Source organism: Amblyraja radiata, chromosome 20 (assembly GCF_010909765.2).
Source record: "Amblyraja radiata isolate CabotCenter1 chromosome 20, sAmbRad1.1.pri, whole genome shotgun sequence".
Taxonomy (NCBI): Eukaryota; Metazoa; Chordata; class Chondrichthyes; order Rajiformes; family Rajidae; genus Amblyraja; species Amblyraja radiata.
Window position 1 is genome coordinate 4,491,485 of NC_045975.1, and position 21,322 is coordinate 4,512,806.

The 21,322-nt window shown below is 47.1% G+C and overlaps 1 protein-coding gene across 1 annotated transcript in view; it reads right to left on the reverse strand.

The window, feature by feature from the left end:
- The window catches only part of slc6a5 (solute carrier family 6 member 5), a 79,280-nt gene extending 58,715 nt beyond the window's left edge, over positions 1-20,565 (reverse strand). The window contains exons 1-3 of the mRNA XM_033038673.1: positions 20,285-20,565; positions 18,840-19,334; positions 18,321-18,453 (exon numbers count right to left, since the gene is read on the reverse strand). Of these exons, the coding sequence (XP_032894564.1) occupies positions 18,321-18,453; positions 18,840-19,334; positions 20,285-20,287 (631 nt within the window). The 5' untranslated portion in view covers positions 20,288-20,565. The remainder of the gene's footprint in view (positions 1-18,320; positions 18,454-18,839; positions 19,335-20,284) is intronic.
- Between the last annotated feature and the right edge of the window lie 757 nt (positions 20,566-21,322).

Sequence of the window (21,322 nt, forward strand, 5' to 3'; positions counted from 1 at the left end):
AAGTGGGACAGGGGCATTACTCCCCTTCATGCTCGAGAGTAGTCCCCGCGTACTCGAGGCCTCAGCTAGGTCGCGGCGTATTTTTCAACATGCTGAAAAATGTCCGCGAGTAAAAAAATGTCGCCATGGAAACAAATCGATATATTTTTTTTACTCGTGGGTTTAGTCGAAGTAGGTCGTAGTGGGTCGGCATTTTAGTCGTAGGTAATCGGGGGAAGTTGAAGGTAGTCGTAGATAGTCTTCAACATAGTCGAAGGGAGGTCTTCAACATGGCACTTTTACAAACTCTCCGAAACTCTACTAAACTCGCCAATTAGGTCGCCGCAGTGGGACAGCCCCTTAAAGGATTTAAGATGATTTTTGTTTTTTAAGTTTGAAGGCGTTATGACACATGCTGCATTTAGTTTAAAATTGTAAAATTCCGAAGTGTATTGGGAAAATACCAAGCGGAGCTGACAATCTCAGGAAGCAAATTCAGGAAACAATTTTCACTGGATACACAATGTGTAATATTAAGGGTGAACAGCAGAGGGCTCTACAGACTGCAATCAAAACCAGTGTTACTGAAAATCAAACGATAGCACCAATGCAAAGCCACATCGTTTCAACTCTTCAGATAAAATTGGCCATTACAATTTGATGCAGTAGACAATAGACAATAGGTGCAGGAGTAGGCCATTTGGCCCTTCGAGCCAGCACCGCCATTCAATGTGGTCATGGCTGATCATCCCCAATCAGTACCCCGTTCCTGCCTTCTCCCCATATCCCCTGACTCCGCTATCTTTAAGAGCCCTATCTAGCTCTCTCTTGAAAGCATCCAGAGAACCTGCTTCCACCGCCCTCTGAGGCAGAGAATTCCACAGACTCACCACTCTCTGTGAGAAAAAGTGTTTCCTCGTCTCCGTTCTAAATGGCCTACACCTTATTCTTAAACTGTGGCCCCTGAATCTGGACTCCCCCAACATCGGGAACATGTTTCCTGCCTCTAGGGTGTCCAAGCCCTTAGCAATCTTATATGTTTCAATGATGTTCCCACTCATCCTTCTAAACTCCAGAGTGTACAAGCCCAGCTGCGCTATTCTCTCAGCATATGACAGTCCCGCCATCCCGGGAATGAACCTTGTAATTCTAATGCAAGTTGCTATTCTTCGTAATAAATCAACGAAAGCTTGCTGATGATACAAAAGTGGATGGTTTTTGCAGATAGTGGTTGTGAAAGATTGCAGAAGGGGCAAGATGGGCCGAAGGGCCTGTTTCCGCGCTGTATCACTCTGTGACTGTGGCTCTGTGTATGTCAATGCTCTCAAACTGTGTGAACCTCATCTTAATTTCTTTCTCAAGCACCTCGTTAAGATACCAGAAGACAGCTGGTAAATTTAAACGAACAAAGTATTTTGTTACTAACACAACCAGCAGAAGGGAAGATGGCCACAGACTACAATAGTTCAAGGGTTTGAACAGGAGGGGTGGCATGGTGGCGAGGCGGTAGAGTTGCTGCATTACAGAGCCAGAGCCCAGGGGCCGACGCTGACCAAAGGGTGCTGTCTGTGCAGAGTTTGTACGTTCTTCCCTGTGACTCTGTAGGTTTTCTCCGGCTGCTCCGGTTTCCTCCCACACTTCAACGATTCCAATGACAGAGAATCACTTGCACCCCCTCCAACCTCATCTATTGTATCCGCTGTTGCAAGTGTGGACCCCTATATATCGGCGAGGCCAAGCTCAGGCTCGGCGATCGTTTCGCTGAACACCTCCGCTCAGTCTGCCTGTGCCAAGGTGAGCTCCCGACTTTAACGCTCCTTCCCATTCCCACCCTGACCTTTCTGTCCCGGGCCTCCCCCTCTGTCAGAGTGGGGGCTCAACGCAAACTGGAGGAACAGCATCTCATATTTTGCTTGTTTAAGAAGGAATTGCAGATGCTGGAAAAATCGAAGGGAGACAAAAATGCTGGAGAAACTCAGCGAGTGAGGCAGCATCTTGGAGCGAAGGAAATCGCCAATGTTTCGGGTCGAGACCCTTCTTCAGACTGATTGTTGGAGGCGCAGGCAAGTCCCGAGGGAGCAAACGTGGCTGTGGTACCGGGTCTGGGTTAGGATGTGGTCGTAGAGTGAGAGGGAAGTGGGAATCACAGAGGGGGGGCAGTCTACTTCTTCTTTTCGTGTCTTTGAAGCTGATTGGCTATATGACAGTTTCCCATTCCTTTACACAGTCCTTTGCGTTTTTATTGAACACTGCAAGATCCTTTGAGCTGCACTGGTTGGGTAGTAGGGGGCAGACAAGGCAGTGCTGCATTGTATGGTCCTCTTCTCCACATTCACAGGTGGTTTGGCCAGTTTCATAGCCCCATCTGGCCATGGCAGCTTCTGATCGCCCTGTTCCTGTTCTCAGGCGGTTGAGCGTCTTCCACTGGACCCATGGTGCTTCTGAGCCCGGAGGGAGGGCTTCAGAAGGAGGGATACCCATGTCAGTAGGAGGGGGGTCGTCCTCAAGCCTTTTTGTCCATAGTTGGAGTCTGGTTTCTTCCCGTGATGCTATTAGGGGCTGGACATGGCTGAGAAAGCTTCTCCTGGACTTCAGCCGTTGGGCCGGGGGTACACGTCCATAGAGGAGGTGGCGTTCATCACTGGTGGCCTTGGTCATCTCTACTCGGCTGGCGACTTCCCGTCTCACATCAGCAGGGGCAATGCCAGCGAGGAGGTGCAGGTTGTTTATGTTGGTGGGATTCAAGCAGCCAGTGATTGAGCGGCAGGTGTTATTCAACGCTGGGTCTAATTTCTTGGCATGGGATGATCTCTCCCAAACAGGACACGCAAACTCCGCAGAGGAGTAGCACAGGGCCAGAGCAGTAGATCTTAATGTGTGTGCTGTGGCTCCCCATTTGGAGTTGGTCAGCTTCCGGAGGATGTTATTTCGGGAGTTAACTTTCAGTTTGGTGTTTTTGACGTGTTCCTTATAGGAGAGAGTGCGATCCAGTGTTACACCGAGGTAGACAGGGTTGGTGCAGTGCTCAAGAGGTGTTCCAGACCATGTGAGGGGGGGCAGTGCGAGAGGAGGTTGTTAAACTGTCTTTGGATGAGAACTTCTTCAATGTAGGCATACCTTGAGGAGATTTCGCAGAGGAGTACACAAAATGATGACAGTCTGAAGAATTCTCTGCCTCTGAGGGCGGTGGAGGCAGGTTCTCTGGATGCTTTCAAGAGAGAGCTAGATAGGGCTCTTAAAAATAGCAGAGTCAGGGGATATGCGGAGAAGGCAGGAACGGGGTACTGATTGGGGATGATCAGACATGATCACATTGAATGGTGGTTCTGGCTCGAAGGGCCAAATGGCCTACTGTCTATTGTCTATTGTCTATTGAAGAAGGATCTCGACCTGAAACGCCACCTATTCCTTCGCTCCGTAGATGCTTCCTCACCCGCTGAGTTTCTCCAGCAATTTTGTCTACCTCATATTTTGCTTGGTCAGCTTACAACCCAGCAGTATGAAAATTGATTTCTCTAACTTCAAGTAACCCTTGCATCCCCTCTCTCTCTCTCCATCCCTCCCCCACCTTTATCATCGTACTCATTTTACTGTCATTCTGTTGAGCTTCACTGTCTGTGTAACTCGTTATCACCGAGTCCACAGCCAACAATCGACCATTGTGGGCTCTACCTTTCCTTGATCATTGTTGCTTTGTGCTTATCTTTCTGTGTGTGTTGGTTCTATGTGCTGTGAAGCCCCCTTCGGTCGTGGGCTGACCATGGGTGGCTCCAGGGTTGGAGACACCTGTGCGTGACTTTGTTTAACGTGGGGAGACTGGTGCACAGACAGCCACCCCACGGTCCTTGACAGATCTGGGTCAGGATCCAGTGGCATGGAGTCCAAGACGACCGGAGACCCTTTTCTGCTGCAGCCTTCATCCGCCTTCCCAGCCGTTGTGACGCTCCACTAAGGTCAGCCATCGTCCTCCGCCTGTTCCACCGTTGAGGCCTTGGTTGCATCGCTCTTTGTCAGAGTCCTCCCCCTCGACCTTACCGCCATGGGTGGCCCTACCAGGAGCGTAGCTCCAGACGGCATCGCTCTCAGGATCTCAGGTCCACGCAAGCTTCTCCACCACGACAAGGTGACAATCCATATCTCTCATTTCCCTCTCCCCTGACTCTCAGAATGAAGGAGGGTCTCGATCTGAAACGTCATTTATTCCTTTTATTAGAACGAAGACGAGGAAACACTTTTTCACACAGAGAGTTGTGAGTCTGTGCAATTCTCTGCCTCAGAGGGCGGTGGAGGCCGGTTCTCTGGATGCTTTCAAGAGAGAGCTAGATAGGGCTCTTAAAGATAGCGGAGTCAGGGGATATGGGGAGAAGGCAGGAACGGGGGATTGATTGTGGATGATCCGCCATGATCACATTGAATGGCGGTGCTGGCTCGAAGGGCCGAATGGCCTACTCCTGCGTCTCTTGTCTATTGTCCAGAGATGCTGCCTGTCCCACTGAGTAACAACAGCATTTTGTGTCCATCTCCATCTGAAGAAGGGTTTCGGCCCGAAACGTCGCCTATTTCCTTCGCTCCATAGATGCTGCTGCACCCGCTGAGTTTCCCCAGCAATTTTGTGTACCTCCGATTAAAGATAGTTTGACGGTCTCCAATGAGGTAGATTGGAGGTCAAGACCGCTCTCTAGTTGGTTATAGGATGGTTCTGTTGCCTGATAACAGCGGGGAAGAAACTGTTCCTGAATCTGAAACCTCCATTGGATGAAAGGACTGACTGATGCCAAAGGAAGGATGGCTGATAAGAGATTTAGTAAAGGTTTGTGTCTGGAATACCCGGTGCTGGCATGTGGAAAGGTTACATCTTACAAGATCACAAGCAATGCTCTTCAATCAGACTTTACTGTACTTCATCTTGCACTCAACCTTATTCCCTTTATCTTGTATCTGTACACTGCGGACAGCTAGATTGTAGCTGTCCACAGCTGTCTGTGGAATTCTCTGCCTCAGAGGGCGGTGGAGGCAGGTTCTCTGGATGCTTTCAAGAGAGAGCTAGATAGGGCTCTTAAAGATAGCGGAGTCAGAGGATGTGGGGAGAAGGCAGGAACAGGGTACTGATTGGGGATGATCAGCCATGATCACATTGAATGGCGGTGCTGGCTCGAAGGCCTACTCCTGCACCTATTGTCTATTGTCTATTCATGTATAGTCTTTCCGCTGACTGGATAGCACACACCAAAAAGCATTTCTCTGTGCCTCGGTTCAACTAAGCTACACAAACTAATTTGACCATTGACCATTTGTGAAGTGGCATTAATTTATCCACTGCCTACGCTTCTCTACTTCAACTGATGATAAAAAAAAGGACAGTTGTACATCAAGTGACTGAATCGCTGTTTGATCGGTTCATCCAAAGTCAATGACACCTTTTTTATTCAACACAGTCTAGGACAATTAGTCGGTTTACAGTCTCAATATGACTGAGAAAAAGCACCAAAGATGCAATAAAATAATTGGTTTTACACTACAAATGTCGTTAGCTTAACACCATAAAATCACAGTTAGTTTGATATGTTACATTGGTTACACAAAAGTGACATCAGTCAAACACCCTCAGCTGAATCGTTCATAAGTCCATGTTAGAGGAGCAGAATTAGGCCATTCAGCCCATCAAGTCTACTCTGCCATTCAATCGTAGCTGATCGACCTTGGCCTCTCGACCCCATTCTCCTGTCCTCTCCCCATAACCCCTGACACCCGTACTAATCAAGAATCTGTCACTCTGCACCTTACATTTTATCTCTGTTTGCTTTGTCGTTACCAAAGATCCTATAGCGGAGCAAGATAGACCACTCTTTCTAAATGCAATGGGCGGAACGTGGGCCTTTTTTTCATCCATTTCAGTAACCTGACCCGACCCGACCCGACCCGCAGTGTAATCAACGTTGCGGGGGAACAGTTTGTGTTAATAAATTATAATTCTGAAAGTGAGGAGAAGATTTTTACCAAATAACTTTTATTTTTACGAGGATGTTTCCGTAACCGGCTTCCGTCTCCGCACTAGTATCTTTGCTCCGCTATTGGATCTTTGGTGCGGAAGCCGGTTACGGAAATGGGGCCGAAAATTACGCATGAATCTGCCCATGACCGTACTACGTCTTTTTTATCGAGTGATCTATCTTGCTCGCTATAGGATCTTTGGTTGTTACCTTCTCCCAGTTAACAATTATCTATTCTACATTTTCCTTCATCTCCACCCCCTATGATGCCTCGTTCTCACACCTTGCACATCCTTATCTCTGTATCTCCTCCTCCCCTGACTCTCAGTCTGAGGAAGGGTCTGGACCCGAAACGTCACCCATTCCTTCTCTGCAGAGAAGCTGCCTGTCCCGCTGAGTTACTCCAGCATTTTGTGTCTATCTTCCTTAAAAATACCCAATGGCTTGTCCTCCATCACCATCGGTGGCAGTAAATTCAATGAATAACATGTGGCAAATTCCATTCCATTTTTAAAATGTCATCGTGGTCAAATATCAATTCCAGGTACAAATAGCATTTGTGCTCATTATATATTGAGCCACCATTAGGGGTGAGAGATTGCAACCTTCACTTGGTCCACCCTGTTTCAACAAATGCAATCAACCTGGCGTGCACAAACCGAAGACCAAATAGCACAAGTTGTCCTACAACTTTAGGCTGTGCGTGCCATAGACAAAAAGAAGAAGCCACCATTACAGATACTAGCTGCACATTCCAAATATATACATATAACATCTCATAATTAATTTCCACAGCTGCCAAGCAGAAGTCAGGATCAATAGTCTAGGTTATAATAGTTTTGTATCTTAACTGGTTAGCAACCATCCCCAACAACTTCCAATGGGTTGATTTCCAAGTAACTTTGAATAAACATAGCTGTAAAAATATCAATGGTTGCTGCTCCATCTCAATAAACATAGAAACATAGAAAATAGGTGCAGGAGGAGGCCATTCGGCCCTTCGAGCCTGCACCGCCATTCAATATGATCATGGCTGATCATCCAACTCAGTATCCTGTACCTGCCTTCTCTCCATATACCCTGATACCTTTAGCCACAAGGGCCACATCTAACTCCCTCTTAAATATAGCCAATGAACTGGCCTCAACTACCTTCTGTGGCAGAGAATTCCACAGATTCACCACTCTCTGTGTGAAAAATGTTTTTCTCATCTCAGTCCTAAAAGATTTCCCCCTTATCCTTAAACTGTGACCCCTTGTTCTGGACTTCCCCAACATCCCCAACATCCCCAACATCGGAAACAAGGCATCATTGCTTAAACTTTCTTTAAAAAAAATGGCAATGCAATTTTCTGTTCTTTGATCTGGTATTTTGTTGGTTCACATGCTTGACCAATGGTGTTTTGTCATTAATGTTTTATTATTATGAATGTTTAGTGTTTTCTGAGTCATTCGTAACTGTCACTGTATGTGATGTTGTTACTTGTGGGCGGAGCACCAAGGCAAATTCCTTGTATGTGAATACTTGGCCAATAAACTTACTTACTTACATTTCACCACCATCCTATGTTTAAAAAAACGCAGACATGTTTCCATGATGTACGACTCTTGTGGTTTAAGGTGAAATAAAATGAATTTGGATGCTCTATGGAGCGGAGGCTACAGGCGGAAGCTCCTCCTGCACCTGTTTTCTATGTTTCTATGTTAATTGGCCATTGTAAATTGCACCTGGTGTATACTGTAAAGTGGAATCTGGTGAGCATTGATAACATTACAGAGAGAATAGATCTGGATTAGATTAGTGTAGGATTAGTATAAATGGGGCAGGGTAGCTCGGTAGGACAACTGGAGTACCTCCAACGTGACCCCACCACTCGCCACATCTTCCCATCTCCCCCCATGTCTGCCTTCCGCAAAGACCGCTCCCTCCGCAACTCCCTCGTCAATTCTTCCCTTCCCTCCCGCACCACCCCCTCCCCGGGCACTTTCCGTTGCAACCGCAAGAAATGCAACACCTGTCCCTTCACCTCCCCCCTCGACTCCATCCAAGGTCCCAAGCAGTCGTTCCAGGTGCGACAAAGGTTCACCTGTATCTCCTCCAACCTCATCTACTGCATCCGCTGCTCTAGATGTCAGCTGATTTACATCGGTGAGACCAAGCGTAGGTTGGGCGATCGTTTCGCCGAACACCTCCGCTCAGTCCGCAATAACCTACCTGACCTCCCGGTGGCTCAGCACTTCAACTCCCCCTCCCATTCCCAATCCGACCTCTCTGTCCTGGGTCTCCTCCATTGCCAGAGTGAGCAACAGCGGAAATTGGAGGAACAGCACCTCATATTCCGTCTGGGGACCTTGCTTCCTTATGGCATTAACATAGAATTCTCCCAATTTGGCTAGCCCTTGCTGTCTCCTCCCCTTCCTTAACCCTCTAGCTGTCTCCTCCCACCCTCCCATCCGCCCGCCCTCGGGCTCCTCCTCCTCCTCCCCTTTTCCTTCTTTCTTTCCCCCACCCCCCATCAGTCTGAAGAAGGGTTTCGGCCCGAAACGTCGCCTATTTCCTTCGCTCCATAGATGCTGCTGCACCCGCTGAGTTTCCCCAGCAATTTTGTGTACCTTCGGTAGGACAACTGGCATGTTTCCACGCTGTATCTCTCTGTCGCTATATTCCAGACCTTTGGAGGAGATAGTAGACAAAACAACTGGAGAAACTCAGCGGGTGAGGCAGCATCTATGGAGCGAAGGAATAGGTGACGTTTCGGATCGCGACCCTACTTCAGTGGAGAAGGGGTGTTTTTTGTTGTTGTTGTAAGCAAAAGCGGGGCTGGAGCAGAAATGTGAACAGAACGACTCTACATAATCTAGTGTTCACGGGACGTGCAAAGCAGATTGGCCCATTTGAAAAATCCCAGTGCAATTGGGTTGGCAGATGGGGAAACCTTGGCTGTAGGCCTCCACTGTACGAGGTAATAGCCCTGTCCCACGGTGCGAGTTCATTCCAAGAGCTCTCCCGAGTTAAAAAAAAAAAAAATCAAACTCGTGGTAAGCACGGAGAATGAACGTAGCGGGTACGTCGGAGCTCGGGGACGTCTCTTAGCGCTAACGGGAGGTACTCGGGAAGACTCGCTAACGGCAGGTAAGCACGGGAAGACTCGTGAAGATTTTTCAACATGATGAAAAATGTCCACGAGAGCCCCGAGTACCGACGTACCAAATAGGCAACGTTTCGGGCCGAAACCCTTCTTCAGACTGAAGAAGGGTCTCGACCCAAAACGTTGCCTATTTCCTTAGATGCTGCTGCACCCGCTGAGTTTCTCCAACATTTTTGTCTACCTTCGATTTTCCAGCATCTGCCGTTCCTTCTTAAACAATCCGCGGATTCTATCACTGTTCTTCTAATTGACTTCAAGACGGGTTGAAGAAGGGTCTCGGCCCGAAACGTCACCCATTCCTTCTGTCCAGAGATGCTGCTTGTCCTGCTGAGTTCTACTCCAACATTTTGTGTCAGGAAATGTGTGCGTGACTTCCAAATGACCGGGGGGGGGGGGTGCAATACAAGGTTCTTGCGAGGACTTCTTCCGGGCTGTGCCCCATAGTACAAATCTCCAGTCCAATGATGCACATTTCACATTGGGTGGCGCAGCGGTAGCTTTGCAGCGCCGGAGACCCGGGATCGATCCCGACCACGGGTGCTGCCTGTACGGAGTTTTTGTACGTTCTCACCGTGACCGCGTGGTTTTTCTCCAGGATCTTCCGGTTTATTCCAAAGATGTACGGGTTTGTCGGTTAATCGGCTTGGTATGAATGTAAAATAGTCCCCAGTGTGTGTAGGATAGTATTAGTGTACGCGGGGGTGGGGGCGGGGAGGGGTCCGCTGGTCAGTGCGGACCCGGTGGGCCGAAGGGCCTGTTTCCGCGCTGTTTCCCTAAACTAAACGAAACTTTACTTAATCCGGTAAAGGAATTAGGGGAGAGCGGAGCATGAAAGAAAGACCGTGTTTATCTCGCCTCCCCTCCCCTGCATCTTGGTCACGCTTCAATGACGATTTAGGCCCCATGGGCATTTTGGATTTTAATTCGACTTGGGTTACGTGGAGATAAACAGGAGGGTGTTTGGTAAACAGATTTAACAGGCGGCTGATGGGACTGAGTAGCAATAATTATCGCCACAACCCTGCATCCCAGTGGGTCAAAACAGCCTCCTAAATTCAATAAGTATAGGATGGAACTGCAGATGCTGGTTTAAGCCGAAGATAGACACAAAATGCTGGAGTAACTCAGCGGGACAGGCAGCATCTCCGGAGAAAAGGAATGGGCGACGTTTCGGGTCATAGAAACATAGAAATTAGGTGCAGGAGTAGGCCATTCGGCCCTTCGAGCCTGCACCGCCATTCAATATGATCATGGCTGATCATCCAACTCAGTATCCCGTACCTGCCTTCTCTCCATACCATCTGATCCCCTTAGCCACAAGGGCCACATCTAACTCCCTCTTAAATATAGCCAATGAACTGGCCTCGACTACCCTCTGTGGCAGGGAGTTCCAGAGAAAAGATCTTCTCATCTCGGTTTTAAGAAGGGTCGAGACCCTTCTTCAGACTGGAAGTTATTTTTCAGTTGTCACGTTACAGGGATAGCCACAAACAGCTGGAATAACTCAGCGGGTCAGAGTCTGAAGAAGGGTCTCGACCCGAAACGTCACCTATTCCTTCTCTCCAGAGATGCCGGCAGTCCCGCTAAGTTGCTCCAGTTTTTGTGTGTCTATCTTAAACCAGCATTCGCGGTTCCTTCCGACACAGAAGCATTACAGGGTCTGGATACAGATGCGCGCACACACGCAATTTTGAAAATATTTTAGGATCTTTGATTTCCCTCAACGAATATTACAAGTATTAATGTGCAGGAAGGAACTGCAGATGCTGGTTTACACCGAAGATAGACACAAAATGCTGGAGTAACTCAGCGGGACAGACAGCATCTCCGGGGTGAAGGAATGGGTGACGTTTCGGGTCGAGGCATTAATGAGAATGGGATAGAATTTCAGATGTTGGTATCGGAAACACATCATCAAATCTCGTTAGTGCACCATGAAATGGCGCAAAAGCCGGAACAGAAAACGACTACATTTTTATTGCCAAATAGGTAAAAACGTTGTCGTTTTCCTAGATGGTTTTCCCGAAGGAAACGTGTTCGACGAAACGTTATATTTCGCTTAGAGATACAGCAGGGAAACAGGCCCTTTGGCCCATCGAGTCCTAGCCCAACAACGATCACCCGTTCACACTAGGTCTTAAGTTGTCCCGCTTTCTCATCCACTCCCCACGCACTAGGGCCAATTAACCTACAACCCCGCATGCCTTTGGGATGTGGAAGGAAACCGGAGCACCCGGAGAAAAACCACGCGGTCACAGGGAGAACGTGTAAACTGCACACAGACAGCGCCCGAGGTCAGGAACGAACCCGCGTCTCTGGCACTGTGAAACAGCAACGTTACCCAGTTGAGTCGCTGTATTTATTAAAATAACACCTGCCCCGAAATATTGAATTTGGCTTTGGTGTATAAATGTCAAAGGACGATGATAAAACTCATATACAAGTACATTCCAAATAAAGAGGACAGGTTAAGACTTAAATGCTGGAGTAACTCAGCGGGTCAGGCAGCATCTGTGGAGAACATGGATAGGTGACGTTTCACAGAGTGCTGGAGTAACTCTGCGGGTCAGGCAGCATCTCTGGAGAACATGGATAGGTGATAATGGGTAAATTTGAACATGGGCAAGACCCGAAACGTCGCCTGGCCATGTTCTCCAGAGATGTTGCCTGAGCCGCTGAGTTACTCCAGCACTTTGTGTCTTTCTTCGGTAAACCAGCCTTGTTATTACAGAGAGAACATCGTCCTTGAAATCAGCTGTAATTCATTTCAATTGATTGAAATCCGGTGAGTTGAATTCAGTTTAGTTTAGTTTAGAGATACAGCGGGGAAACAGGCCCTTCGGCCCAGCGAGTCCGCATCGACCAGCGATCCCCGCACACTAACACTATCCTACACACACACACTAAGGACAATTTACATTAATACCAAGCCAATCAACCTACAAACCTGCACGTCTTTGGAGTGTGGGAGGAAACCGAAGATCTCGGAGAAAACCCACGGGGGTTACGGGGAGAACGTGCAAATTCCGTACAGACAGCACCCGTAGTCGGGATCGAACCGGGTCTCTGGCGCTCCGCCACCGTTCGTGAGGCGATGTTGAAGCGGTAACGTGAGTGGTGTTAACACTGCATTAGTTCCCGCCACCCCCGATTTGCCAGGTGAAGTTACACGGGATCAATTAGTATTTTGCGAACATGGCCTTTAGTTTACGACACGCTAGATAAGAGGCAGGAAACATGTTCCCGATGTTGGGGGAGTCCAGAACCAGGGGCCACAGATTACGATTTAGGGGTATGTTTAAGAAAGAACTGCAGATGCTGGAAAAATCGAAGGTAGACAAAAATGCTGGAGAAACTCAGCGGGTGAGGCAGCATCTATGGAGCGAGGGAATAGGTGACGTTTCGGGTCGAGACCCTTCTTAAGACTGATGTGGGGGTGGGGTGACGAAAGGAAGAGGCGGAGACAGTGGACCGTGGGAGAGCTGGGAAGGGGAGGGGAAGTTTCTACGAAAAAGGAGCAGGCCATTTAGAACGGGAAAACATTTTCGCCCAGAGAGTTGAGAATCTGTGGAATTCTCCGCCTCAGAAGGCAGTGGAGGCCAATTCTCTGGAGGCTTTCAAGAAAGAGTTAGATAGATCTCAAAGATAGCGGAGTGAAGGGATATGGGGAGAAGGCAGGAACGGGGTACTAATTGTAGATGATCAGCCATGATAACAGTGAATGGCGGTGCTGGCTCGAAGAGTCGAATGGCCTACTCCTTTAGAGATACAGCGTGGAAACAACCCCTTCGAGTCCACACTGACCATTCATTATTTCTATGTAATCCCACTCTCGCATTCTACACACTAGGGGGCAATTTACAGAAATCAATTAACCTACAAACCTGCGCGGTTTGTGGGAAAAAACCCCGCGCGGCCAACGTGCAAACTCCACACCGACAGCAACCGAGGTCAGGATCGAACGCGTGTCTCTGGCGCTGTGAGGCAGCAGATCTACCTGCTGCGCCACGGTGCCGCCGCCAAGACACGCCACTGACCAAGAATAAAATCAATCGTTGACAATACATGGCCAATTAGTGAAGTTCACATCAACTCGAAAATTAAAGTTCCGCCATTCATCACCAAACTGTAATTCAAGCTCTCCATAATCTGCATAAATTAACAGTTGATTCTAATTTCGTTACATCAATTTGTGGCTCTCCCTCAAATCTGTATTTAATCCTATTTTAAGAAGGCAACAATTCATTAAATATTTTTTCATCAATGAATGTCGAAAGGTCTGTTTGTCAATCGATTCTGTTAGAGTTGCTGCCTCAGAGACCCGGGTTCGATCCTGACATCGGGTGTAGTCTGTGTGGAATATGCACGTTCTTCCCGCGACCGCGCAGGTTTCCTCCGGGTGCTCGGGTCTCCTCCCACATTCCAAAGACGTGCGGGTTTGTCGGCCAAATGGCCCTCTGTAAATTGCCCCCCTAGTGCGTAGGGGGTGGATGAGAACGTGCGATAACATAGAGCGGGTGATGTTGGGTCAGCGTGGACTCGGTGGGCCGAAGGGCCTGTTTCTACTCTGCATCTCTAAGCTAAACCAAACTCGTTCGCTAACCCAGGGAGATTGGCCTTGTTCCCTTTTCCATTTCCGGAGGAACTAGTGTACAAATGCAGGCAGTGAACAACTAGACAACTGTAAGATGTAATATAACGATGCCTCCAGGTGCACTCACTTCTAGATTTGAGTTTATTATTATAACTTGTACCGAGGTACAGTGAAAGGCTTTGTCCTGCAAGCTATCCAAATCGGATCAAACATACTCTACACGAATCCAATCAAGTAAAACTCAAGTACAATAGATAGAGCAACGGGGAAGTTGAACATAGACACAAAATGCTGGAGTAACTCAGCGGATCGGGCAACATCTCTGGAGAGAAGGAATGGGTGACGTTTCGGGTCGAGACCCTTCTCCAGACTGAGAGTCAGGGGAAAGTGAAACGAGAGATATGGAAGGGTAAGGTGTGAAAATGACAGATCAAAGACGACGAGATCAAGGAAAACGTAGATTAGATAATCGTGAGCGAGGGGAAGGTGACAACGAGGCATACAGTGTAAATTGTAACCAGGAGGAGGGTCAGACTGACCGAAAATTTTCAGAATACAGTTCTCAACATTGTAGTGCATCAGTTCCATAAAACTGGGTGACTGGATATGGTTCGCACAAACTGTCCCAATATGTATATCTCGATTTTTTTTCTTTACAATAGTTACATCCAAAAACATAATTGCCTTTATTAAACGTACGATAAATTATCAGATTTTACTGAAGGTGTTAGTTCTTTCCAAAGTCACTAATGTCACCCGTGGTCTAACTATCGAGAATCTAGTGTTGACCATTGTTACCGCTAAGAACCCTGGCTGGATACACACCCGCAACCCAAAACTCGAATCCAACTGTGGCACTGAGCTTTAAATCTGGGCCATGATATTTAGTTTAGGTTAGTTTAGAGATACAGCACGGAAACAGGCCCTTCGGCCCACCGCTGACCAGCGATCCTCGCACATTAACACCACCCTACATACTAGGGACAATTTACAATTTTACCGAAGCCAATTAACCTACAAACCTGTACGTCTTTGGAGTGTGGGAGGAAACCGGAGCACCCGGAGAAAACCCACGCGGGTCACGGGGAGAACGCACTGACTCCGTACGGACAGCGCCCGTAGTCAGGATCGAACCCGGGTCTCTGGCGCTGTGAGCATGTGTTGATGGTGACAACATCGTACAACTTTCTATAGAACTCGGGTTTTCAGATTCAGATTCAGATTCAATTTTAATTGTCATTGTCAGTGTACAGTACAGAGACAACGAAATGCATTTAGCATCTCCCTGGAAGAGCGACATAGCAAATGATTTAAATAAATAATAATAAGTGATAATAAGTGTCCGGGGGGTGGTCCGTCATTAAATTCGCAAAAGCAATTAAACAAAAAAACGTGAACTAAACTGGAAGATCGCTACAAAATGCTGGGGTGACTCAGTGGGACAAGCAGCATCTGTAGAGAGAAGGAATGGGCGAGACCCTTCCGACAACTAAAATGGGACCCCTTCTTCGAAACTTGATCAAAGGCTTCTTGATAGGTTTTAAAAAATCGTTGAATTATGATGCATTTTTATTAAACTATGGATTACTAACCGTTTATTAATCCACACGTAATTAGTCTATCTCTTGATAGATCAGCAAATTTGATATGGTTTCTTTAATAGTGGAATAAATCTCAAAGCTTGACAAAAATACTATATTTGCCCGCAGCGCGGAATCTTAAATGGTGTTACCTATTTATGAGATCGTGTAGGCTTTGTTAATATTAAATGCAATAGCATAATGCATATAATATAATGCATGTTACATATAATCGGTGAACGAGTACGTTCGTAATCAAACGAAAAATTGGGCATTGTTACTTCAATTGCTAGAATTATCAATTTGTATTTGATGTATTTAATGAATTATCATTATATATTTCAACATATTCACTAACGCCCGACCTCATCTCGAGTCGAAGATAGACACTGTAGTAAACTCAGCGGGACAGGCAGCACCTCTGGAGAGAAGGAATGGGTGACGTTTCGGGTCTCGACCCAAAATGTCACCCATTCCTTCTCTCCAGAGATGCTGCCTGTCCCGCTGAGTTACTCCAACTCTTTGCGCCTATCTTCGGTTTAAACCAGCATCTGCAGTTCCTTCTTCCTCGTCTCGAGTCGGCATTCTTATTCGAGAACCTTATAGGCTTCAGCTCGAAACATCCCGCTGAGAATGGGCGACTATTGGGCAGAACAAGAAGGTGGGAGTTGTTTTAAATCGTGCGTGTGTTTGAGTTAGGGGGGAGGGGGGGGGGGGGGGTGGGGGGGGGAGGGGGAGGGGGGGGGGGGGGGGGGGGGGCAAAGTGGCAAAGTACTTCAATGGCCACAAAGCGTTTTGAAGCTGCCTTGAATCATTGAAGAGTTCTATCCAAAACGCTTTTTTGTCTCCCCTGGAGGTAATCTATTTCCCGATGGTGTCGCCGACTAATCAGCCAATTTTCACGGGACTTGGCGCTTGGTTGATATTTAGAGCCAATATTTGTATCGTTAATTAGGAATCCCCCCCCCCCCCCCCCCCTGTAAATGCAAAAATAGAATTCACACATCTTTATGTTCATTGCAGAAGGCCAAAGCAACAAAAATAATATTTTAGCGATCAAGGTGATTCAGGTGGCAGCCAGTGACTTTAACACCAGGTGCTGGGAGTCTAGATGACATGTTAGCACAAGCACATCCTTCCATGGCGATCCGTAAAAGAAAAGGTGGCAAACTAATTTGCTCAATACCGTTTTACAGATCTCGATGGACAGGAAGGAACTGCAGATGCTGGTTTACACCGAGGATAGACACAGAGTGCTGGAGTAACTCGGCGGGTCAGGCAGCAAGTTTGGAGAGTAGGAGTGGGTGACGTTTTGGGTCGAGACCCTTCTTCAGACCCATTCCTTCTCTCCGGAGATGCTGCCTGTCCCGCTGAGTTACTCCACCATTTTTGTGTCTATTTTACACACCGTATCGCACCTGCACCGGACATGTTTCGATCTGCCCTACGCCCTCCGATCAATCGATATATTTACAAAGGGATCGACAATGATAAGAAAATATGTTCCCAAGTGATCCAATTTCACTATCATGTCCGGTGTTTTGCTTTTGAGCGATAACCAGAATATGATTGGAAACATATAACAGTGACATCTTCCCTTCATCACCTAATCAGCGATAATGCAGCGAAGATTGATATATTGTCTAAATGAATGTTCTTCGCGCTGAACTATAATAGGAAGGAGGATAGACACAAAACGCTGGAGTAACTCATGTTTGTGTCTATTTTCGGTGTAAACCAGCATCTGCAGTTCCTACCCACACAAAAGAGATGCAGTTCCTTCCTACACAATGGTCTGGTTACAAATTCGATGATTTGGTTTGAACTGCAGAGCCTTCAATGAATATATATTTGTGTAGGAAGAAGCTGCAGATGCTGGTTTAAACCGAACATAGACACAAAAATTAGCTACTCCAGCGTTTTGTGTCTATACCCCCTTTCTATTATAGTTCAATGCGAAGAAAATTCAATGAGACAATATGTCAAGATAGACACAAAAAGCTGGAGTATATCATTCATCGGCACTGTTATGTCGCGTTCCCATTGAAAGGGTTGAAGATGCTTCCGTCTCAAATCGTTACTATCTGTGTATAATTGCCCCCTCAAAATGCCGAACTCAAATAAAACTACAGCAAATAACATTTAAAACAATATATAGGCCAAGGGTACACATCTGCTAAACGTTGCAGTGGCGACAACACAGACCGCATTTACATGCTTGAGTAGTTCCATGCCGCGGAATGGATTCGTTTGTTAGATGCAACCCGCATAAATGTGCATTCACATACGAAGGCATGCACTGTGCAAGAATTCAGGTACAAATCTAATGCAATTAAATCTCTCAAATTCTACCTGCAAATATGTTTTTTTTATAAACTTAAATCTCCTAAATCTATGGCATGTTACAAGCGAATTGGGGCAAAGAAAAATTTTTTGAATGAGAGTGTGATCTTCACGGAGTGTGTAATGTGGGCTGGAGGGAAAGCGGCATCGATATGCGGCAAACTCTCTGGCGGCGCTCACGGCCACTTGATCCCCTGGACAAGATGCAGGAGCAACGTCCTGGAGTTTCACCGATTAATGAATGAGCAACCAACACTCAAAGCGGCCCCCTTTTCCCATCCACCCATCTTTCAATGGATGCACTGAATTCCGCCTTTAATTTTTCCTCGCGGGAAATCGCACCTCTCCTTTCACCTCTCCTGTCATCTCACAATGGCGAACGATGGAGAGATCTACTTTATTAAGCTTTTGTTGGCCATTTCTTTTGGCTGTCTCTGAAGCCTAAGAATCCCCGTTTCGGTTGTAAACACTGCCTTTCATTATGCCTTTAAAACCCCATAACTATGCTTCGAGAGACAGGGATATTTGTAGATATTTGCATTCCCTGGCCTCTGTCTTTCTCCCTCCCCACCTCTATTCCCGTCCCCCCCCCGTCCCCCCCTCCCCACCCCCACCCCCTTGTCTTATCTCGCCCTTGAGATGCGACTGACATTTGTCGCATCCCGGTGCCCGCGCTAGGAGCTTACCTCCGCCGTTTTGAAATGCAAGGTAGGGGAACCTCCAGACATTCCCCAGCCCGACAGCATAGCCCACCATTGACAAAATAAATTCCGTCTTGCTCGACCAGTTTCCCCGCGCTTTGTTTTCGTCTCCATCTTCCTAAAGAAAACATAAAAATGCAGTTGAATCCGGCAAAAGGTGCAATAATGGCGACTGGTTTCGGCGAACTGGTTCAACGTTCAGTCGAGAAACCAATTTTGTTTTTTTTTGTTGTGTTTTAATCACACGATTCTAAATCCACCGGCGTGGTTAATAGTTCGAACACGCATTCCAAATGAACTAGAAATCACTTGAAATACAACTGTCCATGAACGAAGTGAAATCTCAAGACTCTAACCTTCAAGCTGCTATTTCTGCCAGTATTAAGCTTAGGAAGCAAATATAGTGCATCATTATTTAATCATTAAGAGAGAGGGGGGTCTATTTTTCATGCGAGGTCGCAGTTTAGTTAATTTCATTTCGCGTGTAAAACGAGAAACACTTACTCCACTGGCATTACCAGATAAGACAACCGTGTTACCATCGCTTCCTAAGATGACAGTGCTCGGGATTTTGTTGACCCAACTGCCTTCGGCGTCGTTCTGCTCATTCGCGGTGGTTATTCCGGGATTGCGATTCACCTCCACCTCGGCGATCTTACAATAAACCTTGTTCGGGTACTCGTTGATTTCAACCGGGGTATCCCTGCGCGCTGAGATTTCGATAGAATCCTGGTGAACGGCGGCGTTGGGCTGCGCGGCGGCATTGGTACAGATCCCGGTCTGGGCGCCCTCGGGTTCGATCGATTTGACTTCTTTGAGAAAGGGGCCTTTGCCTCGGGTGGACGGGGGGGCGGCGGCGGTGGCCACGGATGAAGGTGGTGGGTGCGGATCAGTTTCAGGGCTGTTTCTGGGGACCCCGACCCCCTCGCTTCTGCCGGCCTGCCCCGGCGAGAAGATGCCGGCAGTCTCCTTGATCATACCTTCCTGGCCAAAGCCGTCCTGTGAAAAGGCGAAATTCAGGTTAAACCAGCGCGGACGCCAAACGTTTCAGCAGTCACGTTTATTCAGCCTACTCTAATGGCAACGCGGGCGGGCGGCCGGCTGCGAACAGGGAGTGGATGTGCAGGTATGTTGCCAGGATTGAAATGTTCCCCCGTAAGTCGCCGCAGCTCAGCTGCTCCCGGGCAAGCACTTTCCCCCCATCTGCGGCACATGAACAAACCGTGTTGTCTTTCTGCTCACGGATTGCCGGGTCCCTGGGTTTCTGCTCCACAATTACGATAGCAATCATTAATTTAACGCCCTTCACTCACACCCCAGCGCCTGGGCCACTCACACCCCGGCCCCGGGATCGCAATGGGTAACACGGTGCCCGAGTCGAAGCAAACACAAAACCAAGATAATTTCAAAATAGAATGTATCTTTTTCTTTTGGAGGAGAGCTCGATTAAATATAGAATATATATATTTATATATTTAATATATTAAATATTAAATATAGAACATATAAAACATATAGAACATATAGAACATATAAATATATATATTTAAAAATAGCCTCTGATTTACTGTGATTGAAACATTAGGTGTAGGTTGCAGATTTTTTTTTAAAATGTAGCTAAGTTTATGATTCAATTCTTCTGCCTTGGCGCGGCGGGGGCCAATCTTGGGGTGTTTGATCTTTGGATAGTCACAGAAATCTTCTGGCTGCCGCCGCCCGCCCACTCTCACGAATTTGTTTCAGCACCGCGGACAGTTCCGCCATCATCTGCTGGCAGGAAACAACAGCCCAGATGACCCTGAGATTTTCAGAAAACCTAACTCGAATCACAGAACCCCCAACCCCCCAAAACACAACTTTAAGCCTTACTCCGGGGGTGCAAACCAAACCGAACCGAGACAAAAAAAAAGGTTTAATAATTTTAAAATGAAAATACCATCGGAACTCACCATGTTTTGCGATCCGGAGGATTCGAAGAAGGGGGGAAAAGCAGTGAGAATCGCCACTTAGAATGGATTTCGCCCAGTCCCGAGCAAGCGCTTTCTATACGTCCCTGGGTACTATCGGGCGTGTGCGTCAGTAGCTACCAAGGTGCCCTTCGTTTGGCATTTTCTTGATAATAAGTGTTTGATAAATCATTACCCCCTGGATTCTGATTTTGAACATACAACTAAGGGTGCAAACGTTAGCTGGCTGTCACTCAAGTGCGTGCACGATGGGAAGATTGCGTTCAAGTGAATATGAGTCACATTTACAGTATTAATGAACTCAGGGGGGCGAGTGGCACAGATCCACGGCTTACAATGAAACGGTTAAACCACTCCACATTGTATGTTTAAGAAGGAACTGCAGATGCTGGAAAATCGTAGGTAGACAAAAATGCTGGAGAAACTCAGCGGGTGCAGCAGCATCTATGGAGCGAAGGAAATAGGCAATGTTTCGTTGCCTATTTCCTTATAGATTTCCATATATTTTTCCCCTATTTTCTTATAGATTTACAATAGATTGCCTATTTCCTTCGCTCCATAGATGCTGCTGCACCCGCTGAGTTTCTCCAGCATTTTTGTCTACACTTCATATTATAGCTGTTAAGTCCCATGCTAATAAATGCTGGCATCTAACAGCATTGTATAATAACAAGATGTTTTAAATGAAACAACTTAATATTAAATATTGCCCTCAGTATGATGTTTTCAAGAGAGAGTTAGACATAGCTCTTCAGACTAACGGAATCAAGGGATATGGGGGGGGGAAGCAGGAACGGGGCACTGATTTTGGATGATCAGCCATGATCATATTGACTGGTTCGAAGGGCCGAATGGCCTACTCCTGCACCTATTTCCCGTGTTTCTATGTTTCTGTCTTAAAACAAGTAATGTTGCTATTAATTGTCTCCCCCCCCCCCCCCCCCCCCCCCCCCCCCCCCCCCCCTCTTAATGGAGAAGGGCGAACGTTTATTTGTGTCATATTCCATGGTCAGGAGAAAT